Source organism: Chelonia mydas, chromosome 20 (genome assembly GCF_015237465.2).
Source record: "Chelonia mydas isolate rCheMyd1 chromosome 20, rCheMyd1.pri.v2, whole genome shotgun sequence".
NCBI lineage: Eukaryota > Metazoa > Chordata > Testudines > Cheloniidae > Chelonia > Chelonia mydas.
In genome coordinates this window covers 2492577-2517473 of record NC_051260.2, presented here as the reverse complement: position 1 = coordinate 2517473, position 24897 = coordinate 2492577, and the positions used below count along the sequence as shown (strand labels likewise).

General features: G+C 56.3%; 2 protein-coding genes across 3 annotated transcripts in view; one reads left to right on the top strand and one right to left on the bottom strand.

Annotated features, from left to right (window-relative positions):
* The window catches only part of ANKRD52 (ankyrin repeat domain 52), a 51237-nt gene extending 34433 nt beyond the window's left edge, over nucleotides 1-16804 (top strand). Inside the window, exon 28 of one of the 2 annotated variants that reach the window (XM_037883731.2) lies at nucleotides 1835-16804. In XM_037883731.2, the coding sequence (XP_037739659.1) occupies nucleotides 1835-2079 (245 nt within the window). In that variant the 3' untranslated portion in view covers nucleotides 2080-16804. The remainder of the gene's footprint in view (nucleotides 1-1834) is intronic. The other variant, XM_043532587.1, reaches the window with a different exon arrangement.
* On the bottom strand, nucleotides 6780-23574 carry SLC39A5 (solute carrier family 39 member 5). The gene is made up of 10 exons (XM_037884276.2): nucleotides 23045-23574; nucleotides 22258-22510; nucleotides 21756-21930; nucleotides 21315-21484; nucleotides 20859-20996; nucleotides 19647-19737; nucleotides 19142-19366; nucleotides 18980-19060; nucleotides 18711-18901; nucleotides 6780-18107 (listed from the first exon to the last, which is right to left on the bottom strand). Exons 1-10 carry the CDS (start codon nucleotides 23458-23460, stop codon nucleotides 17955-17957), a joined length of 1893 nt encoding a protein of 630 aa, XP_037740204.1. The 5' UTR covers nucleotides 23461-23574; the 3' UTR covers nucleotides 6780-17954.
* Between the last annotated feature and the right edge of the window lie 1323 nt (nucleotides 23575-24897).

Genomic DNA, 24897 nt, shown 5'->3' with positions numbered 1-24897 from the left:
ACGTGGCTTTCGCCCCGTGGGTCATCCTCTGGGTCACCTGGGGCCATGCATGCAAGCCCAGAGCTGGGATAAGGATAAAGAAGCTATTTCCTCATTCTCATGTTCCGTAGAATCTGTGTATTGGGGGATCAGTGAGTTTTCTCTCTGCTTGGATAAGTCTGATCCTGAAAATATTCACAGCATGCCCTTCCTGCTACCAGAGCAAGGGTTTCTGGACCTGGCAAATAGGACCCAGTTGCTTTTGTTTTCCCCCCACTTAAATTCTGGCCTGGTTTTAGCAGGCCTGAGTCCTGCACTTAGGATGGAAGAATCCCATGCACGGCTACAGACTAGGGACTGAGTGGCTAGGCAGCAGTTCTGCAGAAAAGGACCTAGGGGTTACAGTGGACGAGAAGCTGGATATGAGTCAACAGTGTGCCCTTGTTGCCAGAAGGCGAACAGAATTTTGGGCTGTGTAAGTAGGAGCATTGCCAGCAGATCGAGGGACGTGATCATTCCCCTCTATTCAGCACTGGTGAGGCCTCATCTGGAGTACTGTGTCCAGTTTTGGGCCCCACACTACAAGAATGATGTGGAAAAATTGGAAAGCGTCCAGCGGAGGGCAACAAAAATGATTAGGGGACTGGAACACATGACTTATGAGGAAAGGCTGAGGGAACTGGGATTGTTTAGTCTACAGAAGAGAAGAATGAGAGAGGATTTGATAGCTGCTTTCAACTACCTGAAAGGGGTTCCAAAGAGGATGGATCTAGACTGTTCTCAGTGGTAGCAGATGACAGAACGAGGAGTAATGGTCTCAAGTTGCAGTGCGGGAGGTTTAGGTTGGATATTAGGAAAAACTTTTTCACTAGGAGGGTGGTGAAGCACTGGAATGGGTTACCTAGGGCAGTGGTGGAATCTCCTTCCTTTGAGGTTTTTAAGGTCAGGCTTGACAAAGCCCTGGCTGGGATGATTTAGCTGGGGATTGGTCCTGCTTTGAGCAGGGGGTTGGACTAGATGACCACCTGAGGTCCCTTCCAACCCTGATAGTCTATGATTCTAAAAGCCTCAAGAACAGCCAGAGCCCCAGAGCAATAACGTGAATTTCTAGGATCCCATTTTTCCGTTAAAGCCCCACACTCCAGTCCTAGCTCCTCTGCTCAGAGAATAAAAATTGCCCTGGTTGAAAAAATTGAATCCACAGTTCTGGACATGTTTAAAAAACAGTCAAAAACCTGTTGAGCCAGTTGCCTTTCTCCGAGACCACAAATGACTAGCCCAGCTGCGGCCCTGCCCAGGAAAACAGGTGACGGGTTTTGCACAAGGTCTGAAGGCTCCTGCCAAGGGGCGGGAGTGAAACCCAGTGAGCAAAGACCCCTTTTCTAAACCAGCAGGGTCCAGTTCGACCCCTGCACTGGTCCCGGTTGCCTAGTCTGGGATGGGGAGAGTAAAAAGGTGCCACCCATGCAGTGCTCCAGCATCAGGTGCTGTCCGTTTACCTGCATGTCGTGGGCCCCATCGCATGGTATCTAAGCGCCCCAGAGTTTTTAATGCCTTTCTCTGAGTGCACTCCTGTGAGGCCGGGCAGGGATCCCCACTGGGGAGCTGTGGCACAGAGAAGTTAAGTGACTTGCCTGCGGTGTCTCCCAGGGATTCTGTGGCGGAGCACGGCATTGACCCCCAAGTCCCAGGCTAATGCCCTATCGCTGGACAATACTTCCCCTCTGCACTGTGGTGAAGTTGGGTGAGCAGCGAGCCTTGTCCTGCCGCTTAATGCGGCGAGGTACCAGGGCCCCTTTGACGCATGCAGCTGGCTTGACAGCTTCACTAGCGGTGCCTCTTGACTTCGTTCCAGGTCACACCCCAGCCTTGGCTTGTGCCCCCAACAAGGACGTTGCAGACTGCCTGGCACTTATCCTCTCCACCATGAAGCCTTTTCCACCTAAAGACGCCATCAGCCCTTTCAGCTTCAACCTCCTCAAGAACTGCGGCATCGCGGCCAAGACAGCGGCTTGCGGGGCCCTGCCCAACGGCAGCACGTGCCCGTACACCAAGGACCGGCACAATGCTATCGGCTTAGACGGCTGTTACTCGGAGTAGCTTAAACTATGGGTATCTAATATCTTATTCTATTTATTTAGAAATTCTATAAATATAGGGCACTTTAAAGGAGAACAAGACTGAACAGGCCTTCACACAGGGCTTGGCAACCGACGTTAGAGCTTCCTCTTCTGCCTAGGCCCTCACTCATATGCCAGCAGCTAATTGACTTAACGAGCAGTTGGCAAAGAGCCTTTCCCCTTCCCATGTTCAGTGCGGGCGAACCCCTCCTGGAGCGAGGGCTGGGGAAAGCGGCCCCATTGCATTAGTACAGCTGGTCCCAGGCAGGGGCCAGGGAATGTTTTGGGTTTTCTGAAAAAGGGACTTTCTGATTTCTAACTTCCTGTTTCAAGAGCTAACCTCTCCCCGTTGGGAAGCTCCTTAGGACAGCAGCAGGGCAGCCCTGCTTGGTTCTTCTGCGACGCACTCCTCCCGCTACCGCACCCGCAAGGGCCAGGGCTGCCGCTTTGCTTAGTCTCTTGGTGACCACTCAGCTCTGAGGGGGCAGTGATCAATCAGCCTTACAGGGCTGCTCATTGATAAGAGGGCTGCTCCGCCATTAGGAATTGGATTGCAAATTTCTTTCACCCAGTAGCTGGGAAGAACGTTTGGTCCCTCCCAGCCCTGAGGTTGGACTGACTTTGGAGCCAGTTTTGTTTCAAATCCTCCACCTGGAACTTCCCTTCCTGCCTGTCTAACCCTCCGCTTTCCTTTCAGTTCCCCTCCTGTGCCCCCGACGCGGCAGCATGCCGACTCTGTTCATTCCACAGTTGCACAGTCTAGCCAGAAAGCAGAAACTTGAACTTTGGAGGCGGGGAGGGGGGGTCAGGAATTCGACAAGTGAGCGACCGCTGAGTGGTGGGCATTAGCACCTGGGCAAGTGCCACTGTAACTGCTCCTTCATCTGAATCGTTTTGTTTTCGTGCTCATCCTTCGATTCCAATAAGAACACTTGAATCCCGAACTACTGTACCCAGGATATTGAGATAACCTTTGGCAGCTCTCACTCCTTCATATGCAAAACGGGTGCTACTGTCCATCTGCCGCGGTCTGCTCTGAACCCCGCATTTGCACTGCTGGAATATTCCCTCCCCACACCAGGCACTTTAGGGATTTGAATTTTTTTCTTCTTTTGGCAAAATGTTGGATCCTGAGAGGTGATTCCTTCTTAAGTTTTGTTCCTCTCCGTATTGCGCGCCATTCCCATGTGAGAGTCAGTCAGTCTGTTGCTTTTTAAACATTTATTTATAATGAAATGAGCTTTTACCTTTAAAAAAAAAAAATAATAATTTTCTGAAAGTTTTAACCTTTTAAGGAAAAAAATGCACTTCAAAGTCCTTATTCACAACCCTAAGTCTGTATTTATTTTTCTAACGTGGCATCTTGGCAGGTTTTATTAGCGTGTGTGTATGTGGGATTGGTGTGTTCATTTCAGTGTTGGTTTTTTTTTTATTTTAAAAATCCTATTTATAATGCATGTTTTAAACATTCAAGAATGTGCACTACTTTTTTTTTAAAAAAAATTACTGTAACAGTATCGTGAAAAAAACAAAACAAAAACCCACAAAAAACCTTTCACCATATCGCAAGTCTGTTCGAAGCCAAAGACTGGGATGTAGCGATCAGAGCGGGTCGACAGGGCAAAAACATTCGATGTACGATCTTTTCCACTGATTCTCTTTCCTTTTGCAGCCTTGGGAGGTGGGGTAACATCCTGGTTCTCAGACGATAGTCAGTGACGTGTGCGCTCACTGAATGAAATATTTTGAGAACCAAGCCTTGGGTTGGGGCCGGGGGGACATCCAGGAAAGGGTCTCTCTCCTTTCCAATCTGCAGACCATGGGTGCTAGTCACTTTCTCTTTTTGGTCAGTAAGACTGTTACAGGAAATGGACGAGCCATAAGCTTTGGCTGCCCTGCCTAAAGTTACGTCTATTACAAAAGTCAGCATTTCTTGGATCAAAATAGTGTATTTTTAAAGGAAGGTGAATTCTGGTTTTCTTTTTGTTTTTTGGCCAGACGTTTACATGATGTGAAATGGGCATTGCAACGAATTGCTGTTTCCCTCAGGTGATGACAGCCCGCCCCTTTTCCAAAAGAGCGCCAAATAGGGAGCAGAGAGCTGGGCTGCTGGCTGGAGCTAGCGTGCTGGCAGCCGGCAGAGAGAGGTGCTTTATCCGGGCAGGAGCAGAGCGTGGAATAGCGAGAAGCTCCTTTGCACCGTTAGTTTCTTTTACCAAAGTTTAACTCTTAGAACCAAAAGCCTTGGCCTTCGGGTGGTCAGTGCTGCTGCTTTTCATTTCACGGAAGGGTTTCACCCGGAGAGTAGCAAAGACTTGGGTGGCATTTCTGTTTGTTTTCCCTCCTCTTCTTTATCCTCACTGCAACCAGCTGAGCTTGGTCTCCCTTAGTGTTACCATCTGACGCTCCAGCTCAGCAAAACCCTTGAAACACGGGCTGCCAAGGGAACACTCAGTGTGTAGCCAAGTAGCCAGTTCTAATCTTCAGAGAGGCCTAGAATCCCCAGATGGGGAAGGAAGAAAAGGCAGAAAGCCAGCCTGTTTCCCTCAAGGCACTTCAATCAAACCTTCCTTGCTGGTGTGTCTGATAGTCTAGGAATCCAATGCACAAAAGCAGAGTGAGGATTTCTCTCCACGCACTGGATGCTGGCCCATTCTGTGATGCATAAACAACTTGGGTTTTAGGCCACGGTATAAGATGCTCTTGGCCAAGTAGCCTCCTGGCCTGTTTGAACCAGTCCTTCCTTCCCCTTCTGAAACGTGTTACGAAAGGCTCCGTTCTTAGGTACGTTGCCTCAAGATCAAGTCTCTCCTCGCCTCCACCCTCCACGCTAAAGTTCTCTACCTTGATAGCAAGTGTTACCTTTCTACACCGAATACCTCAGTTCGGAATCAAACCACACAAAACTTGAATGAAAGATCCTCTTGAAAGATCGTTTTCAGTATTCTGCAGAGGGAGAACTGGAAAAAGACTTGTTTACATTATTGTTGAGTTCGGGTACTTGCCTCTTGCAACGCTTTCTCTTTTCATTTTTAAAATACTGAATTCAGGCACTGCCTATTTCTCAGCCTTCAAATAAGCCCCCTACGGGGCAGGAGTATGGGTCCAAAGTCAAGATTTGTCGTCTTTTTTTTTTTTTTTTTTTTCCCCTTCCCTTCAAGGGCAAATGTCCTTCTCCTGCTGTGCGACAGCAGGCCTGAGCATTCAGAAGCATACAAGAGCACTACACTGAGAAATCTGTGCAGGTCTGGAAGCCCTGGCTTCCCTTATCTTTGTCCTTTTCCTGGGGGTTTGAAGGAACAATGACAGAATTCCTGGGGTGAGTGACAGTGGCACATTTAGGACACGGGAGAATTCCGGGGTAGGGGCAGAATTCCTTTAACAGCTCAGTACTTTTGAGTGAAATCCTCGCCCTGTCGAAATAAATGGGAAAGTGCCCATTGACTCCAAGGCTAGGGTTTCAGCCTCTTGTGCGTATGTGCGTCAGAGGGCAAGATGCCCGTACCTGCAGGCACTAAGATAATTTTAATGCCATCTTGCTTTAATTTTAATTAAATATCGCAGGGGGAGGATTTCAAAATCATTTCAAACAAGGGCAAGGGAATATTTTAGCATAGTGTTTGGGGTGTGCTTTTTTTTTAGTATAGTGGGATTAAGCTCTTTTTTTTTTTTGTAATTAAGAGGAAAAAAATGGCCTTTGGTTTGCCTTGTTTTCATGCTGTCATGCGTTACCTCTTCACGTGACGTGGTAAAGACTAAACTCTGACAAGACAATCAATGTGATCTCTCTAAGGGCTTCAGCATTTCTTCTCTCAGCTGCATTGTACTTTTTAATTTAATTTTATTTGCTCTTAGTAAGTTTTTTGGGATTATTTTTACTCCTCCCCTTGTGTCTTCTTTAAAAATAATGAAAGTAATAATAATAATAACAGAGTGGAAAACAATTCCAGCAGTGCATCCGTGGGCTGGGCATTTTGGGGGGGTGGAAGGGCGGGTTTGGGGACAGGGATGGGACAGGGGCCGTTTCTATCGCAGGCGCCAGTCTTGTTCTCCTTTAACGCTGTAATGTATACATTTGACAGCACAGCTTGACAATTTAAGTAATAATCAAAGTGTTTGGTAATAATGCATTATTTTGCTAAACGAGATTTGTGATGGTTTCCCTAGTGCATTGTAAAGAGGGTCGGAGGGAAACTTCCGCTCATGGGCCCCCTCCCCCCCCCAAAACTTTGTGTCTCTCGACACCTCATTTGCATCGGCGTAAGCACGTTAAGTGTTTTGTGTATGGCGGTGGGGGGGCCTTATCTAAAAACTTCCTCTGCACAGATCTTTATGCCAAAGTCAGACCATTCCAGCTTATCGTTCTGTTCAGCTCCGTGCATAGATTTGGTGTAGAGTGACCCTTTTCAGCTCCCCCAGTGCCACTTAATTTTTGAAAACTAAACGGGTGTGGGATTGTCCCCTGCCCCTCCCAGAAAAGGAAGTTTCTCTCCATGCCCTTGCTTCACAGCACTTGCTTCAAGCACTTTTGTTAAAACCTGAGCGTCTGGTTTCTCTTTAGCGACCCAGGGGATAGAGAGCAGCGGGGGGAGGGGGAGCGAGAGATGAGTGTCTGGGGGGTTATATTTTAACGTTGAAAGTTTCCGTTTCTAGGGAATGAATGAACAAAGGGAAGTTGTGTTTTAAAAAAAAAAAAAAAAAAAAAAAACAGCACAAATGCATTTCAACTCAATAGATGTGTTTGCACTGCCATTGTTAGACACGCTGCCCGACCGGCAGTTCAGCTGAGCCATATAACTGCGGACAAACACTGAATGTAACGGCCTTGAACCGGGCAGTCCTGGGAAGCTAGGAATTGGCTTTATTCTCGATGGGCACTTCCATGAATTCAGAAATAACCTGATGATGATGCCGTCGTCAGTTTTCTTTTGGTTTCTGAGTCACAGCAGATTAGAGGCTTCTCCGTTGTTGTTGTTTTTTCCCCCTCCCGGTAACGGTCTGATTTTCTCCCCCTTGTCCTACAAGGAGGGAGAGTGGGCACTCAGTCCCAGATCTAAGGCGGAGATGAATTCCAACTGAGCTGGCACATCCCAGCGGCTTTGAGATCTGGAGCTAATCAAAGTAGCACTAAAAGCAGAAACATGGCTCAGAAAGGGAACAAGTAAGCTTTATTTCCCAGGGCGTTTCAAGCGCTTAAGTGACTTCTGTATGGACAACGGATCTTTGTCCGTTTTCTGAGCGTATAAGATGATAAGTATTCGTTAAAAAAATAAAAAGCAACCCTCTTTTTTTTTTTTTTTTTTTGGTTAGGTGGGAGCAGCGGGGGTGGGGGAACAGCGCTGAGATCATCCCAGTCTCTTGTCCCACCACATCCAAAAAAAAAAAAAATCAACTTCCATCTCAAGATTTCCTCTTGCACTTCAACCCTAATTAGGAGGAGTGTTTCCTCCTCACCAAAAGGCTCCATGCCACAGGGACCAGAAAGGGGGGGCGGAATTTGTGTGATTCCCCCCCACACACACCCCCAGTTGTGAATGTCAGTGGTCTTTTCTGTTCCATTCACACTGTAAGCCCTGCTCTCACCTTTGCCTTCAATAAGAAACCAAAGGAAAAAACCCAACCCTCCATTTGAGATCACGGTCGTGAAAAAGTGGACCGTTCGGGTTCGGGGGTTTGCAGCCGCAAAAAGCTGTTTGAACCTCTTCTCCTGGCTGAACTCGTCTGGGTTCAGCACCACTGGGGGTGTGTTGAAAATCAGAAACCGCCAGCAGGAACATAAAAACTGGGCATATGTGGCGGTGTGGGGGGGGGGTGTGTGATGTAAAACTTTTCAGCTGAAGCAAGAGGGGGAGACAACAGGGAGGAAAGGAACTCTTTGAAATTTAGAGTGATGGCTCCATTTGGATCATGAATATTTAGTCAAACTTAAAGTCCTTAAAGATACAATGTGAAACAAACCAACTAGAATCCAAAGGGAGCGGGTTGGGGGAATACACTTTTAAGGCATCTGTAGCAAGCTCTCAGTGTCTTTACAATATCCTATGTGTAAATGCTGCACCTCTGTATATTATGCACATAAAGCATTTCTTTGAATAAGATAGGACAGACCTCATCACCAGTCAGGTATAAACAACTCTTCCTCTTCTGTGTCTTGGTTTTCCAGCGCATGTGTGTGTGTCTGGGTGCGTGCGTGTGTGTGTGTGTTGTGCGTGCGTGTGCATCTTTTCCAGTTCACTTCCGATGCAAAGGAGAAGGGCGGGGGGGAAATAGCCTTACTAAATCCAATCTTAAATATTGTTCATCAGCTTGAAAGCAAATGAGCCCCAGTGGCCACAGTGGTTTTAAGAATCAGTATGCAATTTCACCTGTGCTGGGCATTTATAAAGCACTTGATCAGAACCAAACTGTAACGCTCTGTCTGTTATATGGGTACAGACAGGAGCAGGAGGAGCTGGTTTAAGGCTACCATGCCAGCTTGCTTCCAATCTATGCTCTCAAAGAGCAGAGGACACCACTCACTCTGCACGGGTAGATCAAATTGCAGTTTCTTTGGTGCTCTGCACTCGGTCTCTGTGGGGCCACAGCGTTTCTGGAATCCACATTCGGTGGATGGGGGGCTTTCCTGGCACACTGCCTGCGTAGGCCGTCTGGGTGTGGTTAGCGGTGGTTGGCAGAGGCCCCCGGTACTCGTCCGGACGCTGTAAAGGGGTGGGCTGTAGTGTTTCTTGTCTTCTTGTGCCTCGGGCTCCTTTCTCTTCCCGTGAGGTGCTACAAGACTATTCTAGCTCAAGGATGAAATCTCTGGTGTGGGTTGTTCATTGAGCCAAGGTAGCAAAAATGCTGCCAAGAGAGTGAAGCTGCTTAAAGTGGGAGAGAACAAGCGGTTTCTTGGCCTGCTTACAAAGGAGAGGTACCTTTAAATCCAGCTTACCTTCCCTGGCAGAGATGTCTCCTCTCCCCTTCCCAGGAGAGAGGCTGTTGTGTTCTGGTGCCTTAGCTCCTGGGAGGCAGGTGGACCTTTCAGAGGAAAGGTCCCATTGGAGTCCTCTGCCAAACAGCCAGGAAAGTAAACCAGATTGGCAAAGCTGGGCACCCTGGCGTAAAGGTGTCGGGGGGAGTCTGGCAACCAAAGGGCTTGTGGCCCCTGCAGACCTTTGTGTTCTGCATGGAGCCGAGAGCAGCTCTTCCTTAGGAGCTGGGTTGAACTTCTCCCTGAGAACGGAATGGGTCCAGAAACCACCCCAGCCCTTCTTCTCTTGCACTGCGGGACCCGAGTGTGGACGTTTGACCAGTTTCCCTATCATCCTTTGAATGTTAGAGGAGAAAGCGGCTGCATCTCCTGGGTGCCAGTGGGTTCTCGGTTTCTGAGGCATTGTGGTCAGCCCGGCCGTACCTGGCTCTGTTTCTTTGCTAGACGGAGTCTCTGGATACACCACTAGCTTTTGGATTTTCAAGCCCTGTCACTGGGGCAAAGTGCTGGAGAAAACTCCCACGTACCATCCCAGCACCCATCTCTCCCTCCCACCAGAGGCACAACCCACAGCAGTGGAGAAGGGAGTTAGCCACGTGCCCCAAACCACTGTAGAAGTTTCGGTAGCTTTGCCTTTTGTGTCCTGTGTCTGAATTTGCACTACTGTGAAATCCGGCTTGTTCGGAAGAGAAGTGTCCCATAAAAGCAATACGCGACCTACGGTGATGCATGCAAGGAACGTTAGGAGATGACCAAAAGAAAAAGCCCAGTTCTTCAGTTCGAGCATCCCTCTGGAGTGATACCGTGCGCCTTATCCAATATTTGGGGGAAGGAAGTGGGGGGTCTGGGTCCCTTGGAACTGCCCCCTCACCCCGTCCCCACGTGAGCGTTGCAGTTCTGGTGGGCAAGAAGGCATTCTAATGGAACCGGATTTCTGTTTCAAAATCTGTCTACATTTCGAAAAGTCTTTTTCTTGTTGATCTACTTGAAGGTACTAACCAAAACGGCTGCTCTTTTCATTTTTAGTTTTTTGCTGGGGGCGGGGGAGTATTTGGAAGTTGTTTGGAACTGTCAATTCCCTTGGTGTGTGGATGGGGTGGAGGTGAGGGGGGGTTCGGCTTTTCGGGGAGAACCATGGCCCGAAGCACAGTGGGCCCCGAACAGGGGCCTGCCGGCATTTGAATCTGACGACTTGCCCCCTCCTTGCTCTGTAGGATTCTCCCTCGCGCTCCTCTCCCCGCTCTCATTGTTTCTTTCTGCAGTTCGGAGACAGCAGGCGATGTTACGCTGCAAGCCCCCGCTTGGCCCAAAGGTCTTTTCTTAAAACCGCATCCGGCAGCCCGAAAGTTCCAGGGATCTAGAACCTGCAAAACCTTTTTGCCACCACATGCCTTGCAGCACGGGCGAGGGTAGGGAAGGACAGCCAGGTCAGTCTTCTATCGATAGAGGGGGCAGAACCCCGTCTCTGGCCCCAACAGTCCAAGGTCGCTTTGAACTCTTGCTTTTTTTTTTTTTTTTTTTTGGTTCATTATGGTTCACTGTAGATGTAAAATAAATGGATGGGGGTGGGGAAGGGGGTGGGAAAGCCCTTCCCCCTGGAGGAGGTGGAAGGTTTTGGAGGGTATATGGAAAAATGGAGAGTGGAAATCTACAATGACTTTCCTTCTCTTTTAGCCTCCCACAAATAAAAGCAGGCGCCAAAGATAGACCAAAAACCCCACCTGGATGTAAAGGGGTTTCTGGCAGATTGGGTTGAATAGTGAGATGGTCCCCCCAACACACACACAAGATAGAGGGAACAGATTTTGCAGCCTGATCAACCAGTGTTCACCCCTTTGGGGTCCTAGCATTGCCTCTCAGCTCCCCCAAGTCATTGGCCTGAGGAAACGTAGGGCTCCTTAACATCAGGGATTTGGGGTGCATTGCTAACAGATCGGCTGCACAACTGGCTTTGCGACATGATTGCATCTGAATTTAGACGCTGCAAAAAACCAAAACCAACCCACAACTTTGGGATGCTTCTGAGGGGCAAATGTCCCTGAGAAGGTCCGTACCCCCAACCTGAAGGGCCCCTTCTCCCCCACCGTGCTTTTTTGCAGGGGCTGCAGTAGTGTAAGTGGTCTGTAGTCATGCTGTGTTTCCAAACACGCTGCTTTGCCATCCAAGGCGGTGCATCGAGTCAAACCTTGTCAGCCCTGGATTAAATGGCGAAGCCGATGCATGCTCGGCAGGGTTTGCCCCTTATTCAGTGCAGCATCGGCAGCTTGCACTGGAACGCAGGGCCGTCGCTGCTTACAGAAAGCGACTGTGTGCAGGTGGGCTTAATTGAAGCATAGTGTGTTAGGAGTCTGTAGCTGCTTTTTGTTGTCACGCATTAGAATAGTTGTATCGTGTAAATACAAGATTGAAAATTGCACTGAAAATAGCGATGTGCCAGCTTCTATCTCCCCTCCTTTGAGAATGTTTTTTATTTGGGTGTGGATTTTTTCTAAGTCTGTATCCTCCCTCCTCTTAAAACCAAAAATTAAAAGGCTCCTCTGTCCCTGGAGGATGTGTCAAGTGCTCTGTCTCTCTGTCCTACGTCAGCTTAGCTTCCCACTCCGTCAGATCAGCACCTTCTCCATCACCCCCCACCCCCACCCCACGCTCAGCATGCTAGGAAAACTTCTGATTACCAGAACTGTTCTGGATGTTAGGGTTTGTCTCATCCCTACAGATCTATCAAGTTTCTATTTTATTTTTGGCCTTAGGGATCCTTATAGCTTTCTCCTGCTTCCTTCTTTAAGGAGGTATTTAAAAATCAAAGATGAAAGCCAGCAATATGTAGCAGGAATCTTGTTTCCTCCCAAGCTGCGTTCTCTCTTAGAGACGTCTTTAGCCATGCCACTAAATTCCTCTCTCAAGAAGAGCTGGTAGGAGATAGATGGGCATCTATCTATTTGCTGTCCACATGGAATCAGAACCCAGTGTTTAGAGGGGCAGCGCCCACTTAAAAAGCATGCTTCTGTCCTTAACCTGCTGTCTTTGCTTGCTCTGTTCCAGAGTTTCACCCTGTGCCAAAAGTCGGTAGGAGGTCTTTGTGCTGCTTCAGTCAATTTCACCCATGATGACTAGAAGGCAGATTAGAAGAAGACTGTATTTCTCTCTTTGGTTCCAGTTGGTTGAGTCTGGTCGGTTTCTTCTGTTTGTGTGGAGGAGAGAAAAGCATTCTTTAAAGAGAGAAAATATGGTGGTCAGACCACAAAACCTGCCGTGGGAGCTCAGGGGCAGCTGTGGGATGTGAAACTCCTTGACATTTTTGGTTTGAGATTGACTAGATTTGTAGTCCGCTCCTTGTTAACGGTACCATTTCCCTGACATGCCTGCAGAGAAGGGGATTTTGTCAGAGAATCATGCTCTTATGAGTGACCTCTAGCAAGATTAACACCGCTCTGCAAAGCTGTTCCTGTAAACTTGCCTGAGAAACCTCTAACATGGCTAGCACTGGGTTTGACACCAGGCTTTGCTGTGTGACTGGGGAAAGGGCAGAGAGTTGAGGGGTGTGTTTTGTTTACAAGACTCCAACTTTGCTATTTAGCAGGGGTAACCGAATTCCCTGGATCCTCCAATCCATCTGCTTGAAGATTGGAATCCATGCCCCATGCGCATCTTGCCAGTAACTTGCTTAGGTATAAAGTAATATTCCAAATCAAAGCACTTTCAAGACCTCTCTTTAAATCAAGCAGTTAGTTTTTTGTTATCCTTTTCTTCCTTTTGTACCTGCTTGGAGAGGAGAGTTTTAAAGTTTACGATCATTGTCTGTCTGCTTAGGAAAAATGAATTACACCCCGTCTCCCGTTGGGTTTGTTGATTTCTAGCGACCTACCTTCAGAATTCCTCCTTTTGGACCTGTTCAGTCTTGACAATCTCTGTGTATTTTCCTGTCCCGTGTGTCCCTCCCCCGCCCCGACCCAAAAATCTTGCCTTGTAGCCTCAGTATTAGTTAAATAACCCTCTGGCCAGCCCCTGGCCCCTTTCCCTGCTTGCTGCACTGTAGCTGCTCTGTTGCAGGCCTGTTAGGAACTGGATTTTTAAGGAATTCTCCAAGCTTGGTTGCTGTAGTTACTCCTGCTAAATAAGTGAATCTGAAAACAGGGGAGAGAAATGGGAGTAACTTTATTTCCTTATGTTCTGTTTGTCGCAGATGTGCCAAACTGGGGAGGGGAGGGGGCGGCCTGCCGGAACTGTCCCCTCCTGCGTCTCTCTCGCTAAAGCAATAGACATCGGATGAGCCTTGCGGGTTCTTCGATCCGCGCTCTAATTGGGGCAGCAGTGCGGGATTCATGAAAGTTCTCTCTGAAAGTGCAGGTGCTGGCTGGGGATTTGGGTGGAGAGGAAGGCAGGCTGGGAAGGAAGAGCCTGCCTGCCTCCCGGTTGGAATTGCGGTCGGAACTGTAACGTTCATTGTAGAACTCGGATAATTTCAGTCCCAATTCCCTCAGCCTTCACTGCTGGAGTCTCCTGTCTCTTACCAGCCCCTTCAGGGCGTGCTGAAACCAAGATAAATACAATACGCATCACTCTCCGGATGCCCCCCGACAATACCCCGTGTGGTTTGTGACCGCATGCACAGTGTTTAGGTGTGTTGTTTATGTCCCGTAACAAACGCGTCGTGTGCATCCGTTTCCTAGAACGTGCTGTCGTGTGAGATGCATGACTTGCCTGTCCATCGCCAGGGGTGGATCTGCACTCCCCAGGCCCCTCTCTCTCTGCCGACACACCTCACGTCCTAGAGCAGAAACGTGGCATCTCCCTAGAGCCATTTCTCATTCCTCTCCCCTTCCCTGGTAGTTGTTGTCCGTGGATGTTTAGACCCGTGCTCGGTGAGTTTCTAGTCAATACAGTTTGATTAATATGGGCAGCCGGGGGATTTTTTTTCCCCAAATTTTGCCCACAGGCAGCATCGCCATGGTTGCCTTTAACGCGAGAGGTGCATCCTGCGTCGATTGAGTTTCTGTCTTTAGGGGGTCGGGTAACATGGAGGATGGTGCTTTTAACACGTCCTGACTTTGACTGGCTTAGTGCAGCTGGGAGAGAACTCATCCTTACACCCTGGACCCCGGACTTTCTTTGCCTCCGCTTCTCCTGTCGTGGCCCCGAAGTCAGCAAGTCGTGCTCCGGGGCAGCCGTTCAGGAGCCCGTTCGCCGGCAGGTGATCTTGCGTGCTGTTTGAAGATGCGTGTTCCAGACCCGAAGTTGTTCTGAGCTTCAGGGAGCAAATTCACCTAGAGGGCAAGTGGCGGATCCAGCCCCCAGCGGGGACAAAGACGGCGCTGACTGAAATTGACTTGCCGACTTCTTGACCCATAAGTGCCGCATGCGGGAGACGAGGCGCCAAGGGTTGCCGCAGCGTGTGCGGACGAGGCAGAAGCGGGGAGGCGGGAGCAGGTGTCTCAGCCCAGGTCAGTAGATCGGCGTGGCTTTGCGGTGTTGCAGCAGCATGGTGCAGGCTTGTTGTGTTTACAGGCAGGGGCAAATCCATTTCGTACTGGGCTGGCTGAGCAGGCAGGGGGGTGTCACCTCAGACGCTAAGCTCCCCTCTGCAGTCTGAAGGAGGCCAGGGGAGCCAGCACCCACGGGACCTACTGGCAATAGGCTGAAAGCAGCCCTGTGATTTCTAGCAGCATGTGTGTTCCATTCCAGTTTCGGGGCTTGTTGGCTGCGGTGGGGTTTGGGGGGCTCAGCGCTTTGAGATTTCAGGCTTGGGAGTGTTTTTCCTGGCCTCTTTCACACTCGTGTTCTTGTGGTTTCCATTTCCGGCTGCACAGATGCCAGAGCGCTGGGCCGACCCAGCTGGAAGATCCATCTGGGGAGCTCTGAGGAGAGGGTTATTCATTGTGAGGGGGGGCTTACAGCTCCCCTTTAACCCTCCCCCCCAGAGGAGTTAGCTCAGCACTCCTCCCAAATGGAGAGTACCAGGAGGGGCTCCCTACCTGGCCCCCAGAAGCTGGCTTGCCCTGAGTGTGTGCACTTTAAACAGGTGTCCCCAGCGTGAGTGAGCGTAGGGCAGATGCTTGGATGTGTTTTCCCCCCCAAGCATTTTCAGTTCAGTTCAGTCAGGTAAATTTGGGACCTGTCTGAACTGGACTGGAGCTAGAACTTAGCAAGTGGGAACCCGGTCAGTCACTGCGGAGGGATTGGGGTGTGTTTGTGTGAGGTGGCTGCATTGTGTGTGAATTTTACGTCATCGGGGGCGGGGGCATTGTGTGTTTGAGATGGTTGGAAATACAAAAAAGCTTTTTAATTTTAGACTTCACTGCACTGTTCACACCTACCTCTTGCAATAAACAGAATGGCTCACGGATGTGTAGAATGCTTTCTTGCCTCTGAAATCCCACCCCCCAGATCCTAGGGCTGACAAATTCCTGACATGCCAAGCAGCTGGCTGCGTTGCTGGGGCAGGGCAGATCCAGCCAAAGAGCTGAGGGGGAAATTTCCACCAAGAACTTTCTCCTTTGCCACAGCCCCCCTGCGTCACGTTACTCTTCCTGGAAAGCACTGACACCCGCCGGTGCTGGGGTTTGCGGTGGCCTCTGCTCGATTGATCTGTTTGCTTATTGTATTTAACAGCTGCTGGGTTTGGGTTTGAAATAAAAGGGACTTTTTGTTCCCTGGAATTTTTCCCCTTCAGAGCACTGAATCTGGAACCTGCCGAGCAAAACCCAGTGTGTGGTGGTGATGTTGTTCCTAATAGACAGGGGCCTTAATTGGAGGTCACGTTGCAGGGCAACTTAATTGGAACACCTTTTAATTTCAGCAGATAGGGGAGAGGCGAGTGCGTGAACTATAGATGTCTGAGACGCTAGAGTATTCCCACCGGAGCGCTCTGTGAAACACGCTGCGGCCGTCTTCTCCCCCCTGCAATATCAGCAGAGGGCAGGTATATGGGCAAGTCCTGGACCAATCTTTGGAAGAGACTCCAACTGTATTTCTTCCCCCCAGCCCCCTGAACCAGTTCATTCTTCCTTCCTCTGCTGGTTTAAAGCACAAAACCTGCCCTTCATGTTGATGGATGGGCGGGCGGAGTATCAGGACAGCTCTGCTTTCCTGGCAGAGGTGCACAGGACCCTGCGGGGACGTGGCGTGAAACACAGCAGAGTTTTGATGTGCAATTAAAATTTAAAAAGAAAAAAAGTGTGAAACCCTCTCCTAGGTACCCCCATATGCAGCCCATGGGCGAGAGGCTGCAGGTGCCTGGCTTGGCAAGATTTGAGCCACGCCGGTTTCATCTTAGCAGCTGGTTTCTCTCCCCTCCCATACAACCTGGCACCCAGGGGGGTGCCAAAATCAAGTCCTGACCAACAAAGCACTTGTCTCTGTGGAGGAAATTTAAAAAAAAATAAAAATCCTATTCTTCAAGGGAAACCCAAAGCTGTTAAACCCCCTCGTGGGGCTGTGAAATTAAATAAGGAAACAAACCAAGAAGCCATCCATCCCCACAGCATGAATGCCACCCGTTTGCCTTGTTCCCACTCCCACGTTCGAGCCTAGTGACTGGTTCCTTTTTGTCTGAGATGTTCCATGTATGTATTTTGAAAAATCCTGCATCAGTTGGGGGGGTGGGGGACGGACTAAAACTAAAAAAATAAAAGCATTCAGACTTGATCTATTTTATACAGTGTATGCTGCAACTAAGTCCTGTTCTTCATATTGTGGCTTTGAATCAATTATGTTTATTAAAATGCCATGGCTTCTACTCCTTCTCCCGTTCTCCTTTCCCACCGCCTGCCCCTGGGGGTTAGCGCCGTCGGGATCGGGCCCGGGGGGGCGGGGGGGGTCTGGCTCCCCTGCTGTGCTTTTCAGCGGTAGATTAGATCTCAAAGCAGGGCAGAATCATCATGTCTGTTTTACAGATGGGGAAACTGAGGCACAAGGGTGGGTGAGTTGCCCAGGTTCACCCAGCAAGTCAGTGGCAGAGCTGGGAACAGAACTCCTGCCCCCCAGTCCAATGACACTGGATTTAGTCCTTACAGAAGCTGTTGGCAGAGGCTAGGCGGGGAAACTGGTCTGCCAATGTAACTCTCAGCAGAATCTAACCTGGGCAGGACCAGAGCTTCAATGGGCAGGCGCGGGGGCGGCTTCTTGTTCCATTCGGTTAAACCGTTAGCTGCCCAGCGGATTTCGGAGGCTCCTTCCCAGGCAGTGGAGCGGAAGGAGTGAGGAGCGCTGCCGCTTGTCCCCGGATGATGGTGGAGGTAAGAGTTCCCGTGTCCGCTCCCCCGATGAACGTCTCCTCCCGGCGATGAACACACGCTTCGCGTGGGGCACTGGGCTGTGGCCTCCCAGCGGCCTCCAGCGCTTCCCCCGTCTCCAAAATGCTCAGTTCTGCCCCTTTAGCGACGTCTCCTGTACCCCACCCCCAAATCGCCCACAGATCGGCTGCGTTTACCTCTCCGAAACGCTGAGACTTGCTCAGGTCACTTGGAGGCCAGGTGGCTTGAGGGCCGCTGGGCTGTTTTCAGCCTGGTCTTGTGCACTCAACGTCCCGAAACGTTGGGCAAACGCTGAGAATCTGAACGGAAGTGTCCTGACGGAAGGTGGATTTTGGAAAGCGGGGGTAGGGGACTGTGCTGGCCACACGCTCTCCTCCCTGTACCGAACGCAAAATGCTGCCCCTCAACCGCACTAGTCAGCCCAGGGTCCCACCGAGTTACAACCCGTGCTTGCTCCCGGGAGACGTGGAGCAGAGTGGGGGGCTCCCCGGGTGTCATGCACCTGCTGTCAGCAGGAAGAGCGTCCAGAGGTCCTAATTCTCTGCGAAGCAGCCAACAGCCATGGAGCAGGGGGTGCCCGTAACCTCGGCCCTGTCCCACCCGAGTTTGGCAAGCAGTGCGGGTGCCCGCAGGTTACAGATCCACACGGAAGCTCATCTGCCCTTCGAAGAGGGCGATGCACATCATGATGGCGGCTCCCAGGAGAAAGCCCAGGTTCTGGAGGGCGAAATACGTCACAGGCCCCTTCGGGCTCCCGCCGGAGCTTTGCCGCAGCATCTCGGGCAGCTGCAGGGGAAACGGAGAAGCCTGTGATCCGGCGATACGGGAAAGGACAGACGTTCCCGCACAGGGAGGGGGTAACCCCAGAGCCCTGGGCATTCCCGTGCCAGGCGCGGACTCACTCGGCCTGCCCGCTGGCTAGCCAGTCGAGGCACCGGTGCCACCGGCTGCCCGGGGAGCCTAAAGCGGCTGTTCAAGGCAGAGACGGGCCCTGGACGTGGGCAAGGGGGGTGGCCCTAGGATTGCACCGGGAGGGAGCTGTTCTCTGGACGCAGGAAAACCCGTTCAGAGCGTTCCCACCGGGAGCAGCCGGCGCCTGCCACACACTCGTTCCTAGGAATGATTTGTGCCCCCGAGCGGCAGGCAAGGGACAGGACCCCGTGGCATCAGGGGCTGGGCAAACCCAGAGCCAAAACACCCCGTGCGCCAAAGAGCTGCCGATGTAAGTGCGAGACGAGGCACCACCGGGCAAAGGGGCCATGCGGTGCCCAGCCTCCAGCAGCCTCGCTGGGTTGGCACCGGGATCCGTGGCAAGCCCAGCCGAGCTGCAGCGGCCCGTGACCGGCACAGGGCCTGGCGAGGCTGTACCAGAGCCAGGCCCCCCCTTACCATGTCCACCAGCGCCACGTAGAGAAAGATGCCCGCTGTGATGGAGAAGATCCAGGGGGTGATGGGCGAGGCACCCTGGCTGAGGGCCGTGCCCACCGCCATGCCCAGATACGCCAGCGAGGCCGACATGAGGTTGGAGAGAAGCACCCTCTTGACTGGCAGGCCAGCCTGGAGCAGCAAGGCGAAGTCACCTGCGGGAGCGAGGGAAGCGGCAGGTGAGAGCATGTGGGATGCCAGGCGGCTGGGGCCCGCCCTGCCCGGGGACTTACCCAGCTCGTGGGGCAGCTCGTGGCAGAAGACGGCCAGGGCGGTGCTCAACCCGCTGGAGACGCCCTCGGAAAACGCAGCCCCTGCGGGGAAAGAGAAGCCGATTGGCACCCAGGAAACTGGGGCCCCGGCCCCGGGGCGGCTCCTGTCCCCCGCCCCCTTACCGATGGCCAGCCCGTCCGTCAGGTTGTGTATCCCGTCGCCCAGGATCACCATCCAGGCGATGTCGGCTACGCCAGCCGCCGGGCCGTGCGAGTGTCCGTGGTGGCTCAGCTCCTCCGTCGGTCCGTCCGCGCCCGGCGCGGGCTGCCTCGCCCCCTCCTCTCCCCAGCCGGGGCTGTCGCTGCGCGGCCCCGGGGCCGTCAGGCGCCGCAATTCGGCTTCGGTGCCTTCGGAAGAGCAGCCGCAGGCTGGTAGCAGCCCTGAGCCGGCGGGGGGCCGGGGCTGGGGACCAGGCTGCCGGGAAGACTCGCCCGCTCCGGGCCGTGGGCTGAGGGGGCCGGAATGGGGAGGTCGGGCGGCCCCGACAGCTGCCTCTGTGCTGGCCTCTCCCAGCAGGGGCGGCTGTGGGGAGCGGGGCAGGAGCGCCCGGGCTGGGGCAGGGGGGGCAGCTTCTGGCTTCTCCAGCCCCAGTCTCAGGGCAGGAGCGAGCGCCAGCGCCAGGCTCACCTGGGGAAGGAGCCGACGCCCGCAGGGTCAAGCCGCGGCTCCCGTCTGCATCCAGCGAGGGGCTCCTGGGGCTCCTTCCCGCGGCGCGGCTCTGAAGGGGGGGAAACCAACGGCGAGAGCTGAGAGCCACCCGAGGGGCCGGGGCCCGGCTGGCTCGGGGCATCGCGGCCACTGGGTGTGGGAAACCCCCGGGCTGGGTCCCACCCGCATTATCCTAGACAGGTGCAAACCAAGGGCTCCTGGGACGGGTGGCACCTTCGATATGGACAGATGGGCTCTGTAGGAACGGCCAGGGAGCCGGGACAGACCCACCGCCGGGACCTGCACGGGCCCAGGCAGCCGGGACACGGGGCTGGACGGACCCGACGCCGGGACCTGCAGGGGCCCAGGGAGCCGGGACACGGGGCTGGACGGACCCGACGCCGGGAACTGCAGGGGCCCAGGCAGCCGGGACACGGGGCTGGACGGACCCGACGCCGGGACCTGCAGGGGCCCAGGGAGCCGGGACACGGGGCTGGACGGACCCGACGCCGGGAACTGCAGGGGCCCAGGCAGCCGGGACACGGGGCTGGACGGACCCGACGCCGGGACCTGCAGGGGCCCAGGCAGCCGGGACACGGGGCTGGACAGACCCACCGCCGGGACCTGCACGGGCCCAGGGAGCCGGGACACGGGGCTGGACGGACCCGACGCCGGGACCTGCACGGGCCTAGGCAGCCGGGACACGGGGCTGGACGGACCCGACGCCGGGACCTGCAGGGGCCCAGGGAGCCGGGACACGGGGCTGGACGGACCCGACGCCGGGAACTGCAGGGGCCCAGGGAGCCGGGACACGGGGCTGGACGGACCCGACGCCGGGACCTGCAGGGGCCCAGGCAGCCGGGACACGGGGCTGGACGGACCCGACGCCGGGATGCTGCAGCAGCAGGACCCAGGATGTGCCGTCACCCCGTAGCCACTCCGGCCAGGCAGAGCCACCAAACCCCCCGGCCCCCTGACCCCCACGGGGCCGGGGCCAGGACCCCGGGGCCAGCGCTCCAGCCCTGGTGAACTCCGCAGCCCCAGGTGGCGTCGGGGCCCGTCTGGAAGCCAGCAGCCCGGGGGCCCCGGGCATTGCCCCAGGGCGCTGACGGGAAGGGTGCCCCCCGCCGTCCTGCCCCCCTCCAGCCCCCTACCCTGGGCGGGCTCCCGGCCGGCCCAGGCGGCTCTTACCGGCTGCCTCCGTCTCTGCTTCAGCGTGCCCAGGAGGTGCTCGATGAGGAACAAGAGGTAAATGCCCCCCAGGACCGACAGCCCCTTCAGCACCGAGTCCTGGTGCTCCAGCGGCGTCTCCTGGCGCCTCCCTTGGGCCTAAAGGCAGGAGGAGGGAGGGGAGCCGGGGGTCCCCCTCGGGGGCTCCCAGCGCTGCGGGGGGCAGGGAGGAATGGGGGGATTCAATGGGGGCGCGAGCTGGGGGTCGGTGGGCCTGGGATGGCCCCCGCTGTGGGCGCTGGGAGGGCCAGGGGGCCCGGGCCGCTGCCCAGGTGCCGGGCTGGGCTGGGTCGGGGCCCGCTGGGCGCCCTGGCTGCGGCGCAGACGCGCCCCGGGATGGATCTGCAGCAGACCGCGGCCCCCTCGCCCCGGGACTCCCAGCTCGGGCGCTGGGGGGCCCGGCGAGCCCGTACTTACATGCGGCCACAGGTGAAGCAGGGCGTCCCCGCACAGCGTCCCCACGGCCAGCGCCACCAGGAAGGCCAGGAGGAGGCGGCCGCAGGCGCCGCCGAGCCAGGGCACCAGCAGCAGGGCCAGCGCCGAGGGCAGGCTGACCAGCGTGATGGCCAGGAAGCCCCAGCCCAGAACTGCAAGAGGAAGCAGGGTGAGGTGGCTGGGGGCGCCCTGGGCTCTATTCCTTCCCCCCCCCGGCCCGCCCACACACCCTGGGGCGTTGGCAAAGCCGGAGGGCAGGAAAATCCCTCGGCAGAAGGAGAGGCTGCGGGCCGCGCCCGTCATCTCCCCGCTCTGTGCCTCAGTTTCCCCATGGGGGGGCGGCCCCTTCCCGAGGCTCTGGGGAATAGTGGGGCAGGGCAGAGCCCCCCGCTGGCCCAGGGCTGGGCTGGGGGAGGGTGGTACCTGGCCACAGCGCCCGCCCCAGGGGCTCCGGCGCCAGCGGGTCGTGGTGCCGGATGCAGACCCGGCTGTCGATCTGGTATAGCAGGGCCGGGCACAGCAGCGCGAACTGCTCGGGCGTGATCTTGGCGGCGGCGTTCAGCCCGAAATTCACCAGCAGCTGCGTCACGTTGAGACACTGGGGGGGGACGGACAGCGCGGGTGAGCGAGGCCCCCCCGGGGAAGGGGCGTGACCCACCGGCCCTCCCAAGCCCCGGACGGCTGGAGCGCAGGGGCTGCCGAGTGACTCGCCGGGGCCCCTGGGATCTGTTCCGGGCGCTGGGGGGCCAGGACTCCTGGGTTCCGTTCCCGGGGCTGGGGGGGGGGGCATGGGGTCTAGTGGTTAGAGCTGGTCAGCACTGAGACCCCCCACCCCACTGGCTGAGGATGTCTGCCCCCCACTTCAGAGCCCGTCCCCTTTAGAGCCCAGAGGGTCTGAGAACCCGCAGGGCGGACCCCCCCTCACATCCTCGTGCAGGTGGTCCATGACGGAGTGGTCCAGGGCCAGCACCCTCTCCAGCAGCGTCAGGTGGGGCAGGGCTGGGGGGGCCTGGACAGGGTCTCTTCGGCTCCCAGGGTGCCCTGGGGCGCAGGTGGTGCTGGGCCCTTCCGTGTCCAAGGGCGGGCGGGTGCCCTCGGAGGCAGCTGGCGGCTGGGGCGTCGGGTCAGCCTGGGACGGCCGGACAGTCTCTGGCTGGTTCCTTCCAGGGGATCCCGGCCTGAAAGGAAGGAACAAAAACGAATTCCCAGTTCCCAGCTGCAGCCCGGGGGCCGGGAGGGGATGGCTGGGAATGACGGGCAGGGGCAGGACTGGAGTGTCAAGGGGCCGCGGGTGGGGAGTGAGGGGCACCGGCGGGGCTGGGTGGGGGGAGCCCAGGGCTGGGTTGACAGGGGCCGCGGGTCGGGAGTGAGGGGCACCGGCAGGGCTGGGGGGGCAGAGCCCTGGGCTGGGCTAGCCGGGGGCCGCGGGCCGGGAGTGAGGGGCACTGGCGGGGCTGGGTGGGGGGAGCCCGGGGCTGGGCTAGCCGGGGGCCGCGGGCCGGGAGTGAGGGGCGCCGGCGGGGCTGGGTGGGGGGAGCCCAGGGCTGGTCTGGCAGGGGGCTGCGGGCCGGGAGTGAGGGGCGCCGGCAGGGCTGGGGGGGCAGAGCCCTGGGCTAGCCGGGGGCCGCGGGCCGGGAGTGAGGGGCGCCGGCGGGGCTGGGTGGGGGGAGCCCAGGGCTGGGAGCGCAGGGGGCCGCGGGCCGGGCGGGTACCTGGAGGGGCCGTTCTCTCCCTGCAGCTCGGGGCCCAGGCTGGGCGGCTCCGCGCCGGCCTGCTCCGGGGCCGAGTGGCGGCGCTGCTTGTCCTGCAGCTCCAGCACGTCCAGGTGGGCGACGTGCCCGTGGCCCAGCGCCTCGTGCTCCATCTCCACCACCCGCACCCGGCCCAGCCCCAGGCTCCGCAGCAGGCGGGTGAGGCCGTGGAAGGACAAGGTGCCGTTCTCCCCGTACAGCCCGAAGAGCTGCTGCAGGTAATAGCCCTGCTCCTGCTCCGCCTCCCCCAGCGGGGCCGGCGCCGAGGCGGGCAGGCCGGGCGAGGGGGCAGGCAGCGGGGGGCCGCACCCGCCCGGCAGCAGGAGGGCGGCGACCCAGAGTCCGGCCAGCAGCAGCCGCGGCTTCCTCCGGTCCATCAGCGGGGTGAGCCTGGCGCCCAGCGGGCCGGGGAGGGGCCGTCAGCGGGGGTCGCACCTGGCCAGGTGGGCTGGCTGGGGCGCCCCCTCGCGGGAGAGCTGTTGGCGGGGGGGGCTGGCCCGTTCTAAGAGGGAAGAGGGACCAAATCAAGACAAAGGAACCCTAAGGCAGGCGCCCGCCCGCCCTCGGGCCTGTTAAAGACACGGTCAAATAACGCCCGGCTCGCAACACTCGCCCGCCCGTCAACGCCCCCGTCCCTCCAGCCGCCCCGCTCAGAACCGGGGGCGTGGAGGGGCCGGACGGCCCGGCTCCTGCGGGGAGAGACTGTGGGAGCCGGACAGTCAACGCCTTGTCTGCCTGAGGGAGCGGGACCCAGGAGAGTGGGGCTCTGGCCTGCTGGGTGACAGCGGACAGGTCCCGCCCTCGTTCCATGCCTCAGTTTCCCCTCCCGCGCTTTGCCTAGGGAGCTGTTTGGGGCAGCGACTCGCTCTCCCCCTGCGTCCGGGCCCGGGCTGCGGTTGTAGACATCAGGCCTGGGGTCAGAAGCGCTTCTGGAGCTACCGCGTCCCACCGGGGAAGCCGCCGTGCAGAAGCCTGTACCCGTGTAAAGGGGCCTTGCACCAGGATGGCGTGTTACGCTCCCCAGTGAGAGAACGGCAGCTCCACTGGAGGGGGGGGGGGTCGCTGCTTTAACTGGACTGGGAGAGTCGAACCCGCCCCGCGGGGAGTGAGCCCCGGGCTCCAGATGGGGAAACTGAGGAAGAGACCTGGGCCGCCGCCGCTCCCTCCAAGATGAGGGTCCCGGGGGGTCTCTAACCAGCAGAGACGGTGCCAGGGAAAGGGGGAATCAGCCCTGGAACCAGCGTCGGTCAAAACCCAGCTGCTGCTTGCGGGGTCTGCCCTGGGGCGGGGCCGCTGGTTACCGGGGCAGGCTCTTCCCTCGCCCGGCTCGCAGCGAGGACAGGCCCGCGGGAGCGATCACAGCTGGGCTGGGGATTTGACGCGGGCATGAGGAGCGTGCGCGCTGGCGGAGTTAAACGCCGGGTCAGAGCGCCTGGATCCGAGGGGCCCAGCTGTGCGTCTCCCCCCACACGTGTGTGAGCACGTAGGGTCGCTCCCTCTGCCCCCACCGGCGCTGGGACTCAAGCCCCTCAAAAGCTGGCCCCTCTGCCGTGCGCGGCTGGACCGAGGGGCCAACGAGTCAGGGAGCTGCCCTTGCCCCGAAGGGAACCCAGCGCCAGCCCTGTGGAACTCACCGCTGTATTATGTGTGTGTCCTGACCCCACTGCGCTAGGGCTGTACGAACAGATCCCGCAATCCGCCCGCGGCTGCGACTGGCACCTCATTGTTCCCCGAGGCTCCCCCCGGCCCCGCCTTCTAGGTTTGTACAGCGCCTCGCACCGTGGGCCGGGGCCTCTCGCCGCCCCCAGAGCAGG